The sequence below is a fragment of the Xiphophorus hellerii genome, chromosome 12, assembly GCF_003331165.1.
Source record: "Xiphophorus hellerii strain 12219 chromosome 12, Xiphophorus_hellerii-4.1, whole genome shotgun sequence".
Classification (NCBI taxonomy): domain Eukaryota; kingdom Metazoa; phylum Chordata; class Actinopteri; order Cyprinodontiformes; family Poeciliidae; genus Xiphophorus; species Xiphophorus hellerii.
This window is the reverse complement of record NC_045683.1, coordinates 22,765,946-22,790,137: the sequence shown is the minus strand read 5'-3', so window position 1 is coordinate 22,790,137 and position 24,192 is coordinate 22,765,946. Positions and strand designations below refer to the sequence as shown.

At 40.2% G+C, this 24,192-nt stretch overlaps 1 protein-coding gene across 3 annotated transcripts in view; it reads left to right on the top strand.

The window, feature by feature from the left end:
• The window catches only part of LOC116729617 (tetratricopeptide repeat protein 28), a 240,695-nt gene that overhangs the window by 189,494 nt on the left and 27,009 nt on the right, over positions 1-24,192 (top strand). For all 3 annotated transcript variants that reach the window (XM_032578288.1, XM_032578287.1, XM_032578289.1), the window contains 3 exons: positions 12,780-13,576; positions 14,604-15,148; positions 16,521-17,044. In XM_032578288.1, coding sequence (XP_032434179.1) covers positions 12,780-13,576; positions 14,604-15,148; positions 16,521-17,044 — 1,866 coding nt within the window. The remainder of the gene's footprint in view (positions 1-12,779; positions 13,577-14,603; positions 15,149-16,520; positions 17,045-24,192) is intronic.

The following is a 24,192-nucleotide window of genomic DNA, read 5'->3' as shown; positions in this document are numbered from 1 at the left end:
AATAAATGCTGAAAATAGGTATTCCAAAATTTTAAGCAGAGATATTAAATCTTGTATTTTTATGTGATTTCTCTTTTGAGTATGAATTTAAATTGAGTAATAACCACTTCACTGCAGAAGGGCGTCCAGTCCAAACCTGCAAGGTGCAGCAGATTTATGTCGTCATACAGAACCTCCTTAGAGATGATCAGGCTTCTGATCATTCGTAGGTACCAAACGTTTTGTTTTCGGTGCAATCTGGGCACTTCTTGAATGATCCCAACTTTTGGCCAGTTTGATAGAGTGAGAGAGGACAGGAAAAGTGGACTCATCAGAATGAATGTTAATGTTCAGTTAAAGAAAAAGAAAACTCTGTAGGTTTTCTAAAAGTTAATTATTCTGAATAAGTAAGCTTGTTTTGTTTTTTGTTGAGTGTACAGCATGAGGGTCTTCATTTCCTGTTTGCATTTCCACAATGCCTTGGGCTACATTCCTTTATCTTCATTTAAATGAGCTGTTTACTTTTTTCCGAAGATATTTATGGTCCGTATGTCAGCAATGTTTATGCTGCTTTTAAGAGAGACAATCAGTATGTTGAATGCAGTGCCATTATTTAATTTCCAGCTGTTGTGCAGAGGATGTGAGGGTTACATTAATTCCTGTTGTTGAAAGAGCCTTGCAGATTGTGCAAGATTAGATGATAGAGAAACAGCAGAGTAAGCTGAAAAGTTCTGTTAAAATCAAACGTAAACTATAACACATCCTGTCAAGTCATAAATAAAGTTACAAAACCCTAAAAAAATATGTGTTTTAGTTCTATGTTAACCATATTAGTGTTAACCATATTAAAACTACAGAAAATATTCTGCAATTTGGCCTGAATTATATCTAAAATAAAATTTATAAAATTTTAAAAAGTCACACATTACAAGTTTGCTTGAATTTAGAAATCTCTATAGTGTAGGACTGTATTACTTGGTGATATGGAAAACACATTAAACAAATAAATGAATAAATATGATGAAATAGTTTTTTTAATATTCATTACATTTAAGATTTTATTACAAAATCCAGTGCTCTGCTTTCTTTTATTACATACTTTTATATATGTCCCAATATTTACTTGATTTTTATTAGTTAAAAGTGTGAATTTATATAATTATATAAATGAATGGGCTTGGATCACAACCACCCACTCGTGATTGCATTATGAAATGACAACAAATCGTCCAGAGCTTCTTCAAGTCCCACATATTCAAACCCCACTTAGTAAACATCCTCTGATCAGTCAAAGGAAGAAAGCACTAGAGCACATCACCTGCTCATTTGAAATCTGTTGTATATCTCAATCTTTTAAGAAATCTATGAAGTCGTGATTGGTTTGGAAAACATTTCCACACGTGTAGTTTTAAAGGCTTTGTTTTTTTTGCTGCTGCATCTGTTTTTTGTAATGTCTTTGATGTAGTCGTAGCATTTGCTTTCCGGTAATGGTTTCAACATATGTCAGTCCACACTTTTGTAAGTGGAAGAGATTTCTCTCTTTTTTAAGCTTTATTATTTAATTTAAAACTCTTTTTAAAAATGCCTCTTTAAACAAAACGCCCAAAGAGATCAATTATGCTGATGGCTACATGCTACTTTGTAACCTTTAATATGTGCTGGTTCTGATCAAATAAACATGAATAAATAAATGTAGTACTAGCAAGATACTACATGCTAGTACCGCATTTACCATGGCCAGCTGGGAATCCAGTTAACGTGTTATCACTCCTGCATGAGAGCTAGGTAAAGAAAAACTGACACGTCTGAGCAAGAGCATAGAACTTCAATGCACAGAATGTGATTTGTCCTACTGTCTCACTGCTTTGGTTGAACACTTTCTAATCTCCTCGATGACATAATGTTGTCAAACAATCCACCTTTAATCTACCTAATCAAGTGCTAACACCTTGATATACCAAAAATGTAATTAATAGCAGACGAACCCTTCGCAGTCGACTAATATACATAAAGCAGGAGCCTCAGGTTGTGAAACTGTCCTTTTGGCTTTTTAGTATCCTGTTAGATATATTAGATCAGCAGCTCCTCAATATTTAGGCCAGCAATTACAACCAGACCTGGATGACTTATGATGGCCATTAAGGTGATGGTAAACCAGACTCTAATGGACAACTAAGAGGTACGATAATTCCTTCCAAATGAATTATTCCTTAACCTAACATCTAAAATCGCGGAGGCGGACATTAGGGTTAATCGGGCAAACATAAATTGAAGCCATGGTCTGCTTCGCCACACCTGATGGTTACACACACGTACCGTCTGGGCCGCTTTTAGCTTCAGCGCCAGCCTAAATTTAACCCAGGGACCTGGGAACAGGTTGACATAAATTAGATGCTTCAGCGAGAGCATTTTATGATTCTTCACTACATGTGAGCTTTATTACGAGTGGGCACTCTGTGTCAGGCAGAAAATTTATTCCTCTGCTGCATGCGGTGTGATTGCGTGAGAGAGTGTGAGAGCACTTTTATTCATCATAAACTGTGATATTACAGTCCCCCCAGTTACGACAGCGCAATGATAATCCAGCTGATTTAGTGTTGGGAGGCCTCGAGTTGATGACGGAGCACGTGTTGAGTGAGCGGGCAGTGGCTTTGATGCCTGTTGCTCCGCGGGCGCTGAGCGGACGGAGTTGGACGGGGATGTGGATGAAGCAACACTTGACATCCAGGAGAGAGCCAGTTGTCTGGCTCATAAGCGCTACCTAAACTGTTAGCACTTCTCGCCTGCTTTCTGCCTCTTTACTTTTTCCACGCTTCCTCCTCTCACTCTGCCTCTCCTCTCACCCCCACTGATTCCAATCTGCAGCTGTCAAGCTCCCAGTAATTGAAACTGACTTGATGAATCGCTTAATTACCTTTAATAGCTGATTCGAGAGGAACTGAATAATGAAGATAACGGAGAATGAAGTGGAGGTTGCGGAGCATCGGTCTGTAATTGCCCCATTGTTGTTGTTTTTTTTTGTTTATGGCAGGAGGGCGTGCATTGTTTTTTTCTGCCATCGGTGCCCCACGAGCCTGCTTAGCACAAGAAGATATGGGGCTAAAACTAACGGGATGTTGTTTCTCGCTTCAAAAAACAACCCCCTCTCCCCGCTCCTCCAAACAAAAAACACAAAGGAGCAGATGATCGCGAGAAGATTAACAAGTGAAGATGAAAGCTGTAAACATTGTGCTGGTAATGGGAAGGAGAAGTTGCAGAAGCAAAAATGAGCAAACGCTTATTATAATTGCAAGTGGGGTGGGTGACATAGCTCTGAGGGACAGTTGTGTAAAGATTGCAGCACTTTAATATCTAACCATGATGCCCAGCGGTACCAACAGCATAGGCTCAGCACACTCTGACCTATACAGAATATGGAAATTTTGCATTCCAGTCGTATTTATAATTCATCAATCGGCTAACTTACCCTTCAGTCAGCAATATTTCATATCTAAGGCAGGACATAAGCTTTAGGCTGCCATCTACAATGCTCTGGAAAAGCATTCCCCCATTTACAGATGTCTGATCCGTTATTGCCACAAAAATTCCAGAAAATCAAAAAGTTGTCGATATTTTAAAAAATTACGCGTATTTAATACAAAAACATGGTTATTTATTTAGACAAAAAAGCTATCTAGACCAGTCCCGCCTTGTGATCACATGGGCCAAAAGATTACAAAAAGCAACACATCATTCCATGATCTAAAGAAATTTGTCCTTGGCATCTACCATTCTGGAGACGATTAAAGAATCAACCAAAGTTGCTTCAAGAATTCAGCAGCTACTCATCCAGGAGGTCCCAAAATGACGCAGTCAAAATATAAATTAAATCATTTCAAATGAGATAAGGTCTACTTTTGCTGAATTTCAACATCTGTCTATTTGGGGAAGAAAAATGATTATTTCCGTCTCATAAAGATAGTTTTGTAGAAAAGCTTGCATTGGAGCAACTTAATGTTAGTCCACAGTGACTTTACTAGAGCACTTGCAGGATTAAACAGCAAACATTACCACATCTGTAACTGGAACAGCAAGGCTAAATGCAGAGTATGTGTATAATTAAGACTCTCCTTACTATAAAACACTGCAGCCTCACTAGCCTCAGTTAAGGTCAGTGTTTATAGTTCTGTGCTGAGAAAGACTGGGCAAAAAGGCCAAAAGGAACACAGTGTCGTTTTACCTTTGCCAAAAACATGTTTTATTATTGATTTTATTGATGTTTTATTAAATCTGCTGAAGCTTCAGAAAAAGAGCATCATGCTGACATGTAAACATGATGGTGGTAGTGTGAGTGTTTGGGGCTACTTTGCTGCATTTTAGTCCTTTGCGTCTTGCCATAATTGATGGAACCATGAATCTGCTCTCACCTAGAAGATCCTGAAAGAGATTGCCCCGCATTCATTTTGTGACCTTAAGCACAGAACTGGTTATTCTGCAGAAAAAGCACACCAATCGAGATTCTTCGGAATCACCTTAAAGAGGCCATTCATGCTGGGGAATCTTGTGATGCGGTTGAATTAAAGTAATTCTGCAAATTAAAGTTGGACAAAATTCCTCCACAGCGATGTAGAAGACTCACTGTAAGTGCTTTTACAGCACAGCATATAGCAGCCCCACAGCTTACGACCTGTCTCCGATTACAAATATTTTCTGCTATAATTGACATTTGTGATATTCTCCAAACCTAAGTGTGCCCCCCTCGCACCCCTGTTTAGCTTCAAATAGACATTTAACAAGCTGTTTGGAATGGCTTGTTGTTGTAGTTTTGCCATTATGTCCTTGTTGCCCTGGAATCATACCTCCTTATTTAGCCGCATGTCTCAAAGAAGTCGCATGGAGGGTTGACACCATCAGCTGGAAGGGCCAGAGCCAAAAGTCCTAATTAAGCCTCTCTTCCCCTCTTTTCTTCTTATCCAGCCTCCTCGGGGATGGGTTTCTGCTGATCTGCACAAAAACACCAAAAGCAACAGAGAGAGGAAAACAACAGTGAGGGAGAGGACACAAACACATTCAGAATCAGAGTTTGTACTGAAATGCTCTGTAGTTAGATATTTTCTCTGCTGTCAGGAAAACAGAAAACAACTTCCAGTTGATATTAAAGTACTTTGCGACCTTGGTTGACCAACTCCTTGAGCTTATAAACTTTTCTCAATAAAAGATTCTGCTGTTTTGCAAGGCATGAGAGGATAAGCTTTGGGAAGGCAGCCAGAACATCAGTTGCATAACGCTGCTCTGCCCAGACATCTGATCTAGGGTTTACAGTATGTCTGACAATGAGGCTGTTATATAGCCAATGCTGAGCTATGTGTTTTTATTGGCGATGCTTAATGTAAGTTGCATTTAATACAGTTAACACTGCTCTTGAGATTGGTAAAACCCTGCATATTGAAATGAAAAACTTGTTAAATTTTGTAAATGAACACAATATGATGAAATACAAAAAAAACAAAAAACTTTTTCTTTTTTTGGGATATAGAGCAAAGAAACAAACTGAGTTCTGTCCATGTCAGAAAATGAACTTATATTGTTTTTTTCTGGTCATATTGACCACTCACAGCACTTGATGCTACAGTGTCATTCTCCCATTTGCTCTCTCGCATAAGCATGTCTTTCTAGAGATCACTGGGGAACTTTAGGATTAAGTACCTTGCTCAAGTGGCAAGAGGTGAACCTGAAATCAGACCTTCAGCTTTATAATTGCCAGACTCCTACTCTTCCTATTATGCCACAGTGGATAAACAAAAAACAAAATAAAGCAGAGCAGTTTTAGTTTCTGGCAATATATGCTGAATGTATTTTACAATGATAGTATAAATGCTAGGCCTCACTTGATCATATTTTTACATTTTAAAAACTTTGTTCATTACTGTCATTTTTGGCTGAACACCTCTGTTGTTTTAGATCTCTGTGATGGATCAACACAAAGTACTGTAGAATTACATCATGGGATGATGTAATTCTGCAGTAGTTTTCCACACATACTGTATGCATTTTTGCATCCAGGCCAAAAAGTTCAACTGGTCTCACATGTTTGCTGTGACAAATTTCTACCCTTTCTAAAACGTCCCTTTCATTCACCGCTTATTGCTGATTTGTCACATAAAAGTCCTGTAGAACACATAAACGTTTGTGGTTGTAATGTGACAAATTATTTTAAAAAACGAGGTATGAATGCTTTTGCAAAGCGCTGTAGCCTTTTTCATTGAAATAACCAAAATAATGAGGAGAAAACAAGTATCCCTTATCGCGCCGTGTAGCAGCTGCTGCTGCATCATCATCACTGCTTTGTGGTTGTTTGGACATAAATCTAGTACTTTTCTAGCCTTTATTTTCCCTTTCAACTGCCCACAGCTGGAGCAGACCACAACAGGGACCAGACTTGCCTGGAGCACTGAAGAATAGAGATTATTCTGTTTTGTTCCTAAGCCTCTGGAAGCAGCAGTGAGTCTAGATGTATTATTAGTCTGACGAGGACAGGGAGTATGAGAGGCCTGAGTTTCCAGTGGAATTTAGAGAGCTTAATTGCTCAGACAGGATGAATGAGAGAACCTTGTGAGGAGAGAGACAGTAAAAGTAGTTGGGAGCTCCACACACACACACACACACACACCCACCCCCACACCCACACACACCAACACACACACCCACACACGCACACACACGCACCCACACAGAAAAGGCCTCTTTCCAAGGGCTGGTGACAACCTTCAATCTCTATTAATTCTCATGTAAATGCCAACTGGCCAAAATACAGGAAGCAAATGGAACCGTGGTCGGAGAGGTGATGTGATGCTGAAGTTATGAATATGCCAGTCCTGTGTTGTTCTGCTTGAGAGATTTGTGCTTGTGAAGCTTTCTAGCCAGGCCTCACATTTCTGTTTGCTGAAAAACACCAGCACCAAATGCCCCCATTCTTATGACTATGCATTGAACTAGAAAAGTGGACTAAAGAAGTTATATGAAGCACACTCTCAGTTTTTGTCCTCACTAATGTGTTGTTCACCATATGCAGCTAATATTCGACTCGCTGCAGTGCTATTAAATGTAACAAAAGAGCTATGGCATCCTTCTGAGCTAAGCAACTGTGCCCTTTTCCAGGAGCATCTGCAAATTCAGCATGAAATGCAATCTGCAGGAGATGGTGCAGTGCAGCCAAAAAAGTTCATTCTGAACAGTGTACTTATGAGCAGTTCTTGGAATCAGATGTGTGTGTGTGGGTGTGTGTGTGTGTGCTAACAGGTCAGGGATTGTGTGTTTAGAGAGCAGAAGGAGGGGTGAAGGTCAGTCAGAGTCGAAAAGACAGTGGATCAGCTGGAAGACTGCATGTTTTTGTTGGAAGACCACCTACAGAGCAATCACCCACTTGTTTATTCTCTCTTTTTTTACATTTCTGCTTTCTGTTTCAGTCAGATCACAGGGAATCTCTACGCACATAAGTAAGGATTTACTATCTTAAGCCAAACTCACTACAGTTCCACCCATTTTTGTGGATTCAAGGAGGCTCTTCGGTCTGTTACTTCTAGTTCATACCGCAAGTCGTAAAATGCCGTGTTGTACTGCCGATTTCTTTATAACGCAAATGTAGGCTCTTAAATACCAGCAAAGAAAAGTTTCTACGGCTAAAAAGAAGTCTCTTTTCAATCCTTATTTTTATGATGTAATCATTACCTACAGAGCTTTGCAGAAATATTTATGCTTCTTGCAGTTGTTCAGATTTTGTGACATTACAACCATAAGCTTTAGTGTATTTTATTGGAACGTCATGGTGGTACATCATTGGTAAGTGGAAAATAAATGGTTCTTGGTTTTCAAATGTTTTCACAAACAAGAGATGCTCTTTGAAAAGAGTAAGGTTGCGTCCCCAGAGTGACACATGGTAGTGGCAGCATCATATTGTGGTGATGTTTTTCAACAGTAGGGCCAAAACTTTGTTCAGAGCTTTATATCTTAATCTCTCAAGCTCTTGTTTAAGAGTGTTCCTCTCCCAGCAGAACAACAATCATATTATGTTCCTGATTTTGCATATTGGAATATCCTAGTCAAAGGACAGACACCAAATCAACTGAGAATTTGTGTCAAGAGAAATGAGTGAACTATTTTGCTGAGACTTTAGTTTGTAGTTGTGCAGAACAGGTAGAAGTACCTGAAGATTTGTAAAAAGTATTGAATTGGGGGAATTGAATATAAAAGCATTCACACTTTTTGTGTATTTAAATGTAAAAAAAAAAAAAGGAAAAACATTCACCATATTTCCTCTGATTCTCCATTATGCAGTACTATGTTTCAGTGTACTCTATTCTGCAAAATATTGATAAAACACTGTGAAGTTTATGGTTGTAATGTGACAAAATGTAAGAGAGAGAAAGAGTCTAGGTACTAATTATCTTTGGAAGTGGCTCATACTGTTTGTGTCTCTGCTTGTTGTCGAAGGAAATAATGGCTTAAATGCAATATTTCTTCGATTTCACAATGAAAACCCCAGAGTATGAAAATATGTTAAGACAGAGCATCTCATTTGGCATTTATAATTGGAATATAATCAGAATAGAAGAAAAAAGAAATTAATGTTGAAGATTTTGTATTTTTACATTCAGGAACTGTGTGTATATTCAGATAAAACTGAAGCGAGATCTACCCTACTTAACATTCTCTTCCAAATTGTTCCATATTTTTAAATATATTTTTTTTATCTGCATTTTTCAACGTCAGTGTGAATGCCATTAATAAGCCATATTCGAGGTTTATCAAACATTCTTTGTCATTACTTATAAAAGAAACTAAAGCTTCTTGACTTTTTAGTATCAACACTGTCCTATGTCATTGGGATTTTACTTACATAGTATAATTAGCAATTTAATATTTACACATATCAGCCTCTTTCAATTAAGATTCAAGCAGTGTTGTAGATTTTCTCTAATTGTTTCAGGCTGATGGTCTTTCCTTTATTCTCAATATGCCCCCCTAGTAGCAGTGGACCTTCTTCAATGTAATAAAATTGACAGAGTGATTTACTCAGAATATAGCACCATATCTCAAAGTCATCAGTGCAGCCATGCTTTTATGTAAAGTTAGTTGAATAACGAATAGTGACAAGGCATTGCCAAGTTTTTAATGTCTCTGGTTATAGGGTTCTGATATACCACTATGTAAATGGATGTGAATGAAGTGCACATGTTTAGTCAAGTGTATTTACAACACACCTTTAACACACCTACAACACAACATTAAATCATAAATCTGACTTAATCAGAGGACTGATATATTTTTAGGTCTTGGCAGTTATGGCAGGATGCGATTATGGCCACATTAGTCATCTGTATTTACTGTCATGTTTGGAATGGTTTTATTTACCGTTCTACAGGATGCCTTTCCCTCAGGGCTCCATAATCTTTTTACCATATAGGGGGCATAGAAATATTTTCTGTCTTCAAGTGTGGCTCCAGGCGTAGCCTGGGGGTTATGGCGTTTTTTTGCCAGCAGCTTCCGAGTCCCCAACCTGAAACCTGCTCATGCTTCCCCAGCCTCCAGCCTGCCCGCCTGCTTTAGCCCTGCGTCCATCACCAAGCCCCGGATCCATTTTTAGCCTGCAGCAGGATCATGTTAGCTGGTAATACATCAGTAGACATTATGTCCTCAGTAACATCAGTATCCGTTGGGGGAAAGCATAACCTTGGAGTGACTTTGTGGCTGTCGGTGCTCCTTCACCCAGCCAGCTGTGACTCCTAACATGACTCCAGACCCCAAAGTTAGGCAAAGCTGAGGACTTTGTCCAAGGAGGTAAAATGTTTGAGCCCCTGATGTGGGAACAAAAGCTACTGTTTTTGTGCACAGTTTTAAGAAAACAAACAAACATAAAATCACTTTATTAATGCTAAACCTGCTAGACTATTATGAGTGTTTAGACATACATAATGTGTTTTTTGATGAGTCAGCAAATATGTGAAAATAGAAACTAGTAAGAAAGAAACTTTGGTCAAACTCTGATTTATAAATCAGATTCTTTCTCTTTTCTTTGCTGCTGTCTGTGTTTTGTGCCGCCATATACTTTGCATACTAATTCTAAAGTACCACAACATGATGTTTACTGGGTCACTTCATGTTTTTTTCCCCCGCTTTCAACCAGAGAATGCAAGCAAGCACATAAACAGCAGATCAGATATGATTTGTCAGCAAGTCTTTGCGACATGCTGAACAATTATCCTAAGTGGCTTTGATTATATTTTCTCCAACAAAGACATCCAGTTGAGACATGTTTAATTAATCATCGCCTTTACACTTGATTGAAAGACTGATGATGCAGATTTCACTCATGTTGATGAACAAGTTCTTGGAAATTCAAAGTACCTGAGTCTGAATTGTACTGTGACTGTTGGAGGGCGTTGACTTTCTTTTCTGTGTGAAAAATCCTACAATCTTCCAAATGTTTTATTGCTTTGACATTAATGTCTGGAATCTATATTACTGACATTTTGATTTAGTCATATATAATCCAGCAGTTCATAGGGTATGAACCATGTGATAACCTTTATAGGCAGATGTCAGCTAAAAGCTATTCTCAGTCTCGAGCAAACAATCAACTGCGAACAAGAGCAGACCTACATCTGAAAATTATCATCAACCTGACAGGAAGGAGGATGTTGCCTTCAAACTACATAAAAACTGTTAAGCTAACAGTAGTTTAGAAGTGGCAAATAATTCAACAGTTTGTTGTGTTAAATATGTTTGGAAAGATCTTAGACGTGACTGAACTCTAAACATTGAAAAGTAAGTATCTAAGTTCTTTTAAAAATGTACAGTCACAGTATTTCCTTCATGCTGAGAGCTATTAAATATTAATAATAAAAAATAGTCTTTTGGTCCCTATGGCACCAAATGAAAACAATAATAGATCTGGTTTTGAGTAAATGAACATTCATTCATCACTCTAGTGAGTTCTACTGAGCTTAGAACTCACTAGAAAAAGATTTTGACAGAGGAAATACTAATTAACAACCAGTTACTCCCAAAAGATTCCTTTGTGTGATGAACATGATAATGAAGTTAGCATCTGATTCAAAGTTTTCATGTCTGTAATTTAAAAAGTAAAGTGTTCCCACACCAACCTAGAAGTGATTAGGTTAATCCCCCTTTTCACACTGTGTGACATACACCTTAGGAATGTATGAATATATCGATCTTTTTCCAAACCATTACTGTAAAGGCAGCACATATATTTTTCTCTATTTTTGGCTGTGTTAAATTTGGGCAGCACAAAAACACACATCCACCATTGCATGCGATTTACTCGGTCATGAGACCCGCCTGTTTGGGTCCAGATCAAATGTTTATGTACCCTATTTTCAAATGTGGCAGATTTCGGATGAAATAAATAGGAAAACACTCGTGGTGGTAACTAATCACGCCACCATCGCCGTCACCGCAAGCCACAGAGTTTCTCTCCATCCCCGACTCTCCCCACTCTGGCTCCGAAACTGTTCTCCTTCCGTGTGTGCCGTCAGTGGCTGCTTCCCACATCCTACAAGGCCATTACTCAACGCCGAAGCAGCAAAGCGACGATGATCATTCTGTATACTGTACGAAAATAGAGGGCTTTTTATAGCCTGCAACTGGCTTTTCTATCCATCAACAAACAACCATATTCAAGGTTTTTACACAATTTGGAAATGTCAGAAAAAGCATAAGATTTGTTATAAGCATTTTCTAAGTGTGCACGAGTACAGAAGAAAGCAAAATTGAATGGAAAAGATATTTGCATTTCAATACTTCATGCCTCGTTCCGTTATTTATAGTAGTTTCCATCCTACTCTATCTGTTCATTCATGCATCCCTCTTTTAATCTTCTTTCATAGTCTCAGAGGTCTTTTTCAGGTTGCCTATTTAAATCCTGGCCTCTGAAAATATCTGTCACAAAGCATGGTGAACTTTCATATTTATCCTTCAAAAAATGTCTGAGAAAGGACTAATAGGCATGGCATTTAGAAATGAAAAACACATGTAGGACCCCTGAATATTGTCCAGTATTTTTAGTAAACCTTTCTATTGTTCGTACCGGATGATGGATTCAAAGATGAGTTATACAGATGAATATCTCGGAAAGAAAAAGAGCCCCAGCAGATATGCTTTGATGTCTCTTTATTGCTTGCTATGTATTTGTCGGTCTCCATTAGTATACAGGTGTGGGCACACATTTGTTTGCTTAGTGAGGGAATGTATGAGAATATGCCAGATGGCTGTCTGGTTGTGGAGTAAAGCTATTATTTTTCAAAGTATAGTATTTTATCAGACAAAATACGCTCACTGCACCGGCTACTCCATTATTTATAGCTTCTCCACATTTATCTCATTTCTTTCTAAAGTTGTTTGCTGAGCTTCCCGACCGCTCTTCTCCTACTCCCTCATTTTCACTCCCTCTGTCTTTAGCTCTGATTCTCTTCCGTACTTCTATCCACCCATGTGGAAAAGTTGTTGATTTTGGTAAAATCCCTAGAAGACACAGTCATCAAAGAGTGTTTAGACCATCAAAAGATTTAATTTTGATGTTGTAGCAACTCTGTTTGATTGCACTACATTTTAATGACCATAATTCTGTGGGCGATTGTGTTGTGTAAGCAGAGAACAGATGGCTCAGAGAGCATATTTTAACAACCGAATGACTTGTTTTTAACATGAAGAGCTGACAATGCACTTGAATTTTATGTGGTTCCCGCTTTCCCTTGTGTAGGTCTTTGACTTGATTTTTCTCCTCTCTCCTCTTTCCTTAGGCATCATTCACCAGATGAAGGGGGACTACGAGACTGCACTGAAACTACACAAAACACACCTGGCTATTGCTCAGGAGCTGAATGACTATGCTGCCCAAGGCAGGGCCTATGGCAACATGGGTAATGCCTACAATGCTCTTGGAGCTTTCGACCAAGCAGTTCGTTATCATCGCCAGGAGCTTCAGATCTCCATGGAGGTTAATGACCGTGCCTCACAGGCCTCCACCCATGGCAACCTGGCTGTGGCGTACCAAGCCCTCGGTGCCCATGATCGTGCTCTACAGCATTACCAGAACCACCTCAACATCGCTCGAGAGCTGAGGGATGTCCAGAGCGAAGCACGGGCTCTGGGAAACTTGGGAAACTTCCACTGCTCTCGAGGAGAGTTTCCACAGGCTGTGCCCTACTATGAGCAGTACCTCAGATTGTCCCCAGAACTTCAGGACATGGAGAGTGAAGGGAAAGTTTGTCACAATCTGGGTTATGCTCACTACTGCCTGGGCAACTACCAGGATGCTGTTAAATACTATGAGCAGGATCTTGCGCTGGCCAAGGACCTTCATGACAAACTTAGTCAGGCCAAGGCGTATTGCAACCTGGGTTTGGCTTTTAAGGCCCTAGGAGACTTTACTAAGGCGGAGGAGTGCCAGAAATATTTGCTGTCACTAGCACAGTCCCTGAACAATGCACAGGCTCGCTTTAGAGCTCTAGGGAACTTAGGAGACATCTTTGTCTGTAAAAAGGACGTGACAGGAGCCATTCAGTTTTACGAGCAGCAGCTGGCCTTAGCTCACCAGGTAAGGCTGTTTTACATTCAGTGAGTTCAGCAGAATATTTTTTCACAGAAAAAATAAATATACGGGCGTATTCATGAAGGTATCTGTAGGGGCTAAATATGTGCAAAACTAAGTGTGCATCTCCTTTACGTCCCAAAACTAGACACAAACACACATCTGCCACTGTAGGAAACTCCACTCAGCACCTCTCTGCTCTGACGCAGTTTGCCCATAATGAGAGAATGCATTATACACATTTTGCAGAAAGTCCACCGATATTTGTTTATTTGTCTTAATTCCACCCAGACTAGATTAGGTATTTGCAATCTGTTAAAAGCTTATGAAACAAGATAAAAATAGTAAAAAGCAGCTGAATTTATATATAAAAAAGGGAAATAAAAACTGGGGCTGTAACTGAAGGTAGGACTCGTGCTATTTGCAAATAAGTTTTCCAGCAAGAGCACAGCAAGTACCCTGCAATTGGAACAATGCGTTTTTTTCCATTTACCAAAAAAAAAACAAAAAAACATCCAACCACACACTGTGTTGCTTCTTTGTCCCGAGATAACAGGTTGGTGTATTGTTTGCAAAAGACTACATGTAACATTTGAGTAACCTGATACAATATAACTTTATTCCACTGTTTTTAATAGTTTTCAGGATCAGTAATGGATGTAGAAAGGCCTTTCTAATGTAAATTCCCCAGTTTGATTTAGTTCTTAATAAGGGAATGCCCTGTCTTGTCAGGTACCTGGAGTTCCTTGACTAAAAGGCATTTCCTCTACCTCTTTGATCACTTCAGGGTGTATGCTGTGTATTTGGGCCAGAAGAGGGACTAACTGTGACCTGATGCAAAAATAGGTGCAAATTGCTCCCATATGCTGAATTTAAGGCACATGTTACTGACATGTCTCCAGTGCATTCTACTCCAGAAAAAAAATCCCATGCAAGGAAAAGTCTCACATCAAGTGCAAAAATAGCGGCAAAAAATGGAGAAGATCATTGAATAACATTACAATCATTAACCTTTGTTTTACTTTCAATTTAGGTTAAGGAGCGCAGAATGGAAGCCTGTGCTTATGCTGCCCTGGGGGCCACCTACAGACTAGTGCAGAAATATGACAAAGCTCTAGGCTACCACACCCAGGAACTGGAGGTATACCAAGAGCTTGGTGACGTCTCAGGAGAGTGCAAAGCCCATGGCCACTTGGCAGCTGTCTACATGGCCCTTGGGAAGTACGCCATGGCCTTCAAGAGCTATGAGGAGCAGTTGGAGCTTGGACGGAGGTTAAAGGATCCTGTTGTGGAGGCTCAGGTCTATGGAAACATGGGCATCACAAAAATGAATGTTGGGGTGATGGAGGAGGCTATTGGCTACCTGGAGCAGCAGTTGGCTACCTTGCAGCAGCTGAGTGGAAACGAAGCAGTAATGGACCGGGGCAGGGCCTACGGAAACCTTGGAGACTGTTACGAGGCTTTGGGAGACTTTGAGGAAGCGATCAAGTATTATGACCAGTACTTGTCAGTGGCACAGAGCCTAAATCGCATGCAGGACCAGGAGAAAGCCTACAGAGGCCTAGGCAATGGGCACAGGTGAGTCCGGAATAACTTTCATTGTCCATTTCGCCAAGTGTTTATATGGCTATAACTCGACTTTTACTAAGAAACCAAGCATGTCATTTATCTCTATATGTGCTCACTATAAAGAACCATATAGTTAGAAATGGCTGTGATGAACAGTGCTTGAATGGGAATCTGGTAAGAGCTGTGTCAGCAGAAGCCTGGGGCTGCTGGTATTAAATATATGCAAAGTAGTTTGGTGAGCAGATGTCTCCGAATGGGGGAAGCTCTAGCATTTCAAAACAACTTCTTGCGTCTTCTGTCTCTTTTCCCCTCTGTTTCTCCTCATGCCTTAGAGAGCTGATAGAAACATGGGAAGCTACAGAGCAGCACAAAATACAAACAGCTTTTCCCCCAAAATCCTCATTTCGGAGGTGATTTTCTTCTTATTGTGCAGCAGCAGCTTGGCACTGCAGCAGTCACACACACACACACACACAGCTGTATTTGCCATTCTTGAGTTCAGAAGGGAATAATAGACATCATACGCAAACCCTTCTCATCTTCTTGCAGCTCTCAGTCAAGCAGATACGTTATCACACAACGTTAATTAAGCTGAAGGCTTTTCTTCTTGTAATGCTTCGTTTCAATGGGCTTCCAGCAACCGACAGTGCATTTGAGATCGTAAATAAAGTCTTTTGGAATACAGTAAAGATGAACAAAATATCAAATAGAGAAAATTGATGCCCTATATCACGTGTCAAACTCAAGGTCTAAGGACCAAATATGGCCCACTGTAGCTTTTTATGTAGCAATCTAGACTGTGAGCCACATAAATAGAACAGATTTTACCTGTATACTACCAAATTACATCATTGTAATGCAGAAGCTGCTATTTATTATGGATTTTAGCAGGTACTTTTATAAATGCGTTCTGCACAAATGGAATTTGAATGCGCAAAAGGATAATAATTGAGCAACTTTACTGGACTAAATTTAGCCTTCCTGTTACTAGTGATCTTGCTCTCTCTCACACCGCCCGATTGACCTGCAGGCATGTCTTTGCATGTTCTAGGTACTAAAAAGAGCTAACTTTTAGTCCTCCTCACTGAATAATTTACACACAGAAGAATGCTGTTGTTTCCCACAACTGGTAGCGCTGAGTTATGGTGCCTTCTCTGATTGGAGTTTTGGGTTTCTGACCAGTCAAAGTGGATTGGGCTGAAAAATCAGTAGGTTTTTGTCCCTTGACAATATCTCAATGCGTCTCCAGTCATATTAGGCCTAAAATATTTTACATAAAGACTTGTGCTGTTATTTTTAATCAATTTATGAACAGTGGGTGAATTTTAAACATGTTTTGTGCTTCATTATACTTAAATTGACTCTTTACTTTCACCCACAGGGCAATGGGCAATCTGCAGCAGTCGTTGGTTTGTTTCGAAAAACGGCTGGTTGTGGCACATGAACTCGGGGAGTGCGGTGGCAAGGCGCAGGCCTACGGCGAGCTTGGTGCACTCCACAGCCAGTTAGGCAACTACGAGCAGGCCATTTCCTGCCTGGAGCGTCAGCTGGCCATCGCTCGCGACACCCAGGACAGACTACTGGAGGGCGATGCCAGCTGTGGCTTGGGTGCTGTGTACCAAGCTATGGGAGAGTATGAGACAGCCTTGCGATGCCACCAGAGTGATCTGGAGATTGCAGAAGAAGCAGGCAGCACCACACGTCAGGCCCGGGCCTACGGCAACTTGGGTCTTACCTATGAGTCACTTGGAAACTATGAGCGAGCGGTGGTGTTCCAAGAACAGCACCTTAGTGTGGCGGCTCAGACTAATGATTTGGCTGCCAAGACGTTGGCCTATGGCAGCTTGGGGAGAACACACCATGCGCTGCAGAACTACTCACAAGCTGTCATGTACCTGCAGGAAGGTGAGTGAGCAGAGGGGAGCATGGAGAGGGTTGCCTTTGTTGCCTGAGCTGATAGGCTTAGAGTTTCTGAATTCATGAATATGAAATTCTGAGCCTATTTATTGCTAAGCCTTTGCCACATTTTTATTAAGCTGTGCGCATGTGTTTGTTTGTGTGTCTGTGTGTGGACGCATGTGCGTGTTTTTTTGTGCTTTTGTATTTATGTGATATATGTGCACAAGGGGCTTTTGTGTGAGCATTGTGCATCTGTGTTTGTCTTCAGAGCTGCATAGGTATAGCATTTGCGTATGTCTGTCTGTGCAAACCTACCCAAATGCTCTCAAAGTATTTCTCCTGTTTACTGCTAGATGCTCCCCCCCCCTTCTCTATCTTCCTTCTCAGAGGTGACAAAATAACATTGTCACACACGGGCTGACAGAATCCTGCTTCTCATGCTTCACCGTTCCCTTTTAGATTATAAAGAGAAGGATAAAAACCTGCTGCTCGACCTCTCAAAAATTACTTATTTTAGAGACGGTACGTGAAGTTTTCATTCCTGAGGTTCGGTTCAGTGGAACCTCTGTGTGTCCACACTAGGCATTAAGAACGGGTGATGCGGACTTAAAATTTTATCACGATCTTTTCTGGTATTCATTAGAATGATGACAGAAGTGGTGGTAAAGCTTGTAACCCCTTACTGTCAAAAAATAATGTCTATCAAGCAGATGCTAAATTCAAAAGAAATTGCTTATTTGGATGAGACAATAAAAATTATGGCACAATTGGATGTAAAGGTAATGAAACATGTTTTCATATATCAAGTGTGTAGATTATTCAGTTGATTCTGCTATTGCTAGGCAGAGACATTTAAACTGATTTACAACCCGGTCCACATTATTTCAAACACAGGCTGCTGAAGTTTCACTGTTAGCACGCTGACAACTGGATGTTAGTCTATGCTCCATACTGCTATAAATAGCAGAACACTTTACACTCTTTCTGCTGGCGTCTCATTAAAATGTCTTTAACTGAATGAAACCCTGACTTTATTAAACCTCTAGATAACACTAACAACTCCATGCCTCGTCCGCACAACCATGTTCAAGGGTAGGCTTTCTGCTCAAGTCCTGTGAAAAACCCAACCAGTGCTTGTAACCGAGAAAACTGGAGCCTCTCTAAGAATAGATTTCTACATTTCACCCTGCAGAGAGAAAATGCAGGACGACAAACCCCCTTTCCATCTCATCCCCATCTTTTCTTAGAGTTAGCTGAGTTTGCTGTGGCCCACACACTCACTGCAGGCCCGCTTGTTGAGCTTTAATAGAAACAAAGACGACAGGCCATTCTGTCTCCACCCAGTCCCAGTGTTGTCCCCCCACGCTGTCCTTGTGTTTTTTCCTCATTTTGGCTTTGAACAAGAACAGCGCCTTCACTATCCTTGACAGCCAATTATTTCTGGCCAACCTACCCAAGCAGAAAAGTTGCCTTATTTTTTCTCTCAGTAACTACTGCTTTTTTTTTCTTCTTTTCCTGGTTATTTTTGTGTTTTGGAATAGAGCTAGAGAGAAGCTTCTCTGCAGCTACAGTTGAAATTATTTGACCTTCAAATCGCTGAGTGTTTGTGTATGTTCAATGGTTATTCTGTGTTCTCCTATAATGACTAACCTTCAGTAGGCAGCATAAAATCATAGAAAGGTGCCAAGGGGTTATAGAGCTACTCCAGTGTTTTTCTTGTAATGACATGATATGTTAAACAGTGAGAGGTCTTTCACACCAAGATGCACTTAGCTATTAACATGATCAATATTGTCATTAAAACAGTGTGGTCATTGTGCCAATTTGTGGCTGTTTTACAGTTTCCTCATCGTTTCTTTATTGAATACCTAACAAAACATCCATATTCAGTAACAAACCATGATAAAGCACTTTTTTTGTTAAAAAGTAGAAACAAAATTCATATAAAGCATCAATATAATTATGATCTAAACATATAAATTCAACTTTTGGTTTGATGTTGAAATCAGTTTGGTCTATCAGATTATGTCTAAATTGATAAAATTTTAGAGAAAAAAGTAGAGAAGACCAAACAAACATCTTTCATAGCTTTTACCAAGTTCTTACATTTCTTAGTCAAGAACTTTAGTGTGTTTGCACACAATTGTATGAAAGACATGAAAACCTTTATTAAACCTAATCCTTCAAATCTGTTTGCTAAACTCAGTTTATTTGATTTCTCTTAGTTTTAGGAACTGGAAAGCATCATAAACCCTGTTTACTGCTGCCTGTCTTGGCCAGGACACTCCTTGCAAAACGATTGTAAATCTCAATGGGATTCTACTGGTAAATTAAAGTTTAAGTCAATTATTGTTATTATTTTTTTCATGCAAAATAGAGTGCAATGGCCCAGAAAGTTGGAATTTCTACATAAGAGGTTGGCTAATGTGAAAGTTATAGAAATAAAATGGTTTTTGACGAGATGCACTGATCAGAATATTTTGTAAAACTGTGATCTGGCAGTTTCTAAACTTATACCTCATCACCTTAGTGATACGCACCTTAGTGACCTTGTATCGATCAATGTATCGATTGATACATTGATCGATACATTGTCATCAGCTTGTATTGCCTGTACATTTGGAAAGTGGTTTTCCAATATGACTCAAACATGGTAGAATTAGGTGTGATGTTACTCTTAATCTGAGTTGCAGTTGTAAAGGCAAATTGAATGCATTTTCCGGATTGTTGTCGAAACCTCGAACTGTTCTACCAAACACGCAAAAATTCACAATTATGTTATCCTAACCAGAAGATCCCGTAGCTAAGGTTTGCAATTAAACATTTAGTTTTCTACAGTTAAGAGAAGCTATAAACAAGAAGCTGGATATTTGGCTGCTGTGGCTGAAGGAAAAGTCGAGACATAAAGAGTTAAAAATTCAATGAGAACATTATCCCTGTGATGGTTAAGCTCAGGTTTGGATCAATACTGCTCTGGACCTCTGTTGAAGCCAGGAAAAATTCCACTATTAGAGGGAAAAATGTGAAGAATAGCAACTCAACCGCCCTTAACATCATCAAATATCCACAGAAAGACCTTTTTACAACCCAGTAATACGACTGAACATGAAATCTTGTTCGGAAACAACACAGCAAAATCTCCCAAATACACAAAACGGCTGCAAAAACCATTAAAAATCGAGTGCCCACATTTTTCTTTAGGCCCTGTTCCTTTCTGCATGGGAGGGAGTTTGGAGTTTTAAAAAAAGATCTTGCTTGAAAGTTTAAAGAAAGTTTTATCTTTAATTTCACGGATTTCAGAAATCAGGTCATTTTCTTACTAACCTCAGTACTTCTGAGCAGCAGTCCTCAAACTTTTTAGGTGCCTGCATTTTGAAGATTACAGCTTAGACAACTGAAGAACAAATTGCCCTGAGTTAACACTGTTTCATATTTGGTATAGGTAATGAGCAACACTGACAGAACCTTGCAAAAGTATTCAGAACCCTGGAATGTTTTCACATTGGGTAGCATTACAACCACAAACTTCAGTGTTTTTTACTGGGATTTTATTTGACAGGCCAGTACAAGTTAGTGCAGATTGATCTCTGGAATAAAAATGATTCATGTTTTTCAGCCACCTTTCTTTTGATACACGTAAATGAAATCTAGTGCAACTAATTGCCTTCAGAAGCTACTTTATTAGTAGATGGGGACCGGTAGTGTGTGATTAGTCTCAGCAGTCAGCTTCATGAAGACCAAAGAACATGGCAAACAGAGCAGAGATAAAGTTGTGGAGATGCTTAGAGAGTGGTTAGATTATATACCAATATTCTAAGCTTTAAAATCTCAAAGCTGTTCAAGCGATCCTCTAAAAAGTGGAGAGAGTATGCCACACATGTCCATCCATCTAAACTCAAGACCAAATTTAGGCAAGGCAAACCTCAACGAGAAACCACCAAAAGGCTTAGTATAACTTTGGAGGAGATGCAGAGATCAGCATCTTGACATTTCACATCAATGCGACAAACCTATAGTGAAACAGACTGTGGGGTGCTTTTATTTGGGGGAAACAGATAAGCTGGTCCTAAATAAAAAGGACTGAAGTTTGTGGTTAACACTGAAAAAATATGAACAAGTTTTCAGAGTTTTGAATACTTTTCAACTCTAGGTCTTTATGTGATGAGCAGCAACCTGTATGTGAGAATCAGGCATCCCTCTGTAGCTCTGTAGCTTTCTTTATTTCACCACACTCGCAGCTGTTTGCAGCACTTTTTTCATCACAACAGAAGCAGTGCTTCATCCTAGTGGAAATTGTGTGTGCTGTTATCCCCATTTTTCAACAATAACCCCGCCACTGTTCGCTGTTCAACATGTGGTCATGATCAAAGGGCAGTTTGTCGCCATGTGTGTTGAGTGCGTGCTCGCTGCAGGTTCTTTCTCAGTGGCACCGTGCATGCGCATGACGTGTGCGTGTGGAAAAAACCCTGAGGTGTGTGTGTGCGCATGAGCCCTGGGGCGACCACAGTGGATCTCTCCCCCAGCTGTCAGGCAGCCTTTAAAGTGTTCTCCAGTTGCTCTTCAGGGTGCAGCCAGCCACGGCCACATCCTCGTGTCAGCCGCCGCTACGTGACTGTGCCTGCCGGGCGCTCCAAAGGCACGCGTCGTGACAGTGACAGACACTGAATGATACAAAGCGTGAGAAGAGAGAGGGAGCGAGGGAGCAATACTCAGAAGAAGAAGACGACTTTGGAAAAATAAAAGAAGGATGGCAGGCAGACGGAGGGAAAAGACAGAGATCACTATGAGTCATAATTCACATGTATTATTTCACTGTCAGCTGGAGAATAAAGAAAACATAGAGTTGGTTGACATTCCGGCTTGATCATAAAGAAACTATCACAGAGCAGCTCCAAGAAAGAAGGATTTTTTTTTTTATGCGGGTGTGCGCTGTAGGTTGTATGTGCGTGTGTGTGTAGATGAAAGGCTCAGAAATGGAGTTGAGAAGAGCAAGGGGTGATGCTGTCAGAGAATAAAAAGGATAATTTAGATCTGTTTCCTATCTCTTGCTCCAGTGCCTAATGAGCCCTAAGCAGTGCAGAGTCACTGCTAGCAGTGCCACCACAGGGAAGATGAAACAGGTAGAAGGTGGAGGGGGGTTTTGGGGAGGAGGTAGCTGGGACAGAAGCTCAAAGATGAGAGGAGTAGGTACAGGAGCACAGCAGATGCATGGGGGAAGAGGGCATGCAGTCAGGCTGAGGGAGGGTGTGTGCAGAGATAAGGAGAGAGGAAAGACCGTTGCAGGCTCGCCTTCAAAGGCTGCCGACTAGCACGGCCATGAAGGAGCCATGAAGTCTACGCCCGCTTGGTGTGCTGGACTCACGGAATAGGCTGCCATTTTCAGGTCACACTCTCTGTTCTCGGCTTATCTGGTCCAGCCACAGGCGGGTTTTTTTCCGGGAAAGCGGAGAAAAGCGGACTCGGGACTAGGCCGGCTTGGCCCATTTTTCCCCCCCTCCTCTCTTTGACCGAAAGCGCGTTTCGACCTCTCTGTCACACAGCCGGGCGGAGAGAATGGACTTCCAGATACAGAGACCGTGTTAACCAGGAATGTGCATGAGAAATAGCTTGTTGTAAACTGTAGCAGGCTTGCTGAGCTTTTAGCACCTTGCGGGTGATGTGTGGCTCAGGCGCTGCCATTTTTTTATTTTTTTTTTCCCCCCATCATTTTCCTGCACAGAGGGGCATTTTCATCTCTGTAATTGGGCAGAACCGGGTTCTCGGCAGGCAGAGCGAGAACACATGCAAAGATGTGATATCGGCCTTGCTGCTTGACGAATTAAGAGTGAAAAAACAAACTGTGTGCTCTGCAGATGATTTCACTCGGCACAAATACCGAACAGTCACACCTAGGCATACAACACCGATCAGCAGCTTACAAACAGAACATCTATAATGGGTTTAAATGTCATAACGATTGAAAGATTTTAGTGGTTTATTTGAACTGTTCCTTTCTGGACATATTAATAATACAATATATCAGTATAGTTAGTATAAAAAAAAAAACAAGAATGGGAGGGATACGTTTAAATTGACTGTGGATTCTTTTTTTACAATACATTCATTAGTTTTTTACATACTAGTCTGTCGGTTTTGTGAAATTTTTATTCCTCAGCCAATTTATTCATTTAAATTGGCTGATTTTGTGACATGGTTCAAAAGGTTTAAGGTCAGGACCATTAAAGATGATTAATGTTAACCTATTTTAGCAATCCTAAAACCAGCATAAATGAATTATTGTCGTTGGGAAACAATTCTGTTTAGGCAAACCATCCAGCTGTGAATTTGTAGCTAGTTTTTCTTTTATTTCTTCTACTTTCTGCAATAACACCAGTATCAGTGACAGTGAAACCCTCAGAATGATGCCACCATCACCATGTTTGACAGTTGTTACACAATTCTTAGGTTTTTAAAAGTAACTCCTGCAAGCATATTTATTGTCATTGTGACCAAAAAGCACTTTTTGTCCCTCATCTGACAGTACGTTTTTTTCTCCCATAAGGTATTTTGCTTATTAATTTTGGCAGATTTTTCCATAGTTAGATAAAGAGTTGTTATCAAATCTACATTTTTTTTAGTTCTTTGTGATTCTAATGATAAAAGGAACACCATTCATCCAAGGACGAGCGATGGGGTTGTATGTGTATGTTTGATCCTGTTTAAAGTTTCTACCATTTGTGGATTGATGAAAATCCATTATAAATTAAAGCATATTCTTGTTTTAAAGGTTTGATTGTAAGTGTAATGCACCTTAGAAAAACAAGCAGCATTAGGGCATCATTAAAAACAAAAAATGTGTACTTAGGGTTAGGGTGTATATACTTGTGTATATACTCCCCTGTCTTTCTAACACTAACAATCTCTCAAACAGAGTATCCCAAAGTAGACTTCTGCTGTGTTTGCACAAAGCCCATTATTCGCCCATCAATGTACTTGCAAATATTTGTCGGCGCCTTTTGTGATACCCTTCAAGCAAGCATTACACGCGTATTTGTGTTTGCTCAGCCACTCAATCCTTCGCATTGATTACCACGCAGTCCGATTAGTGCTACCGACGCTCTCCCCCTTCGCCAGAGGCGGGTGCATGCTTAAAACCCGCTGCACGAGCCGTTTCT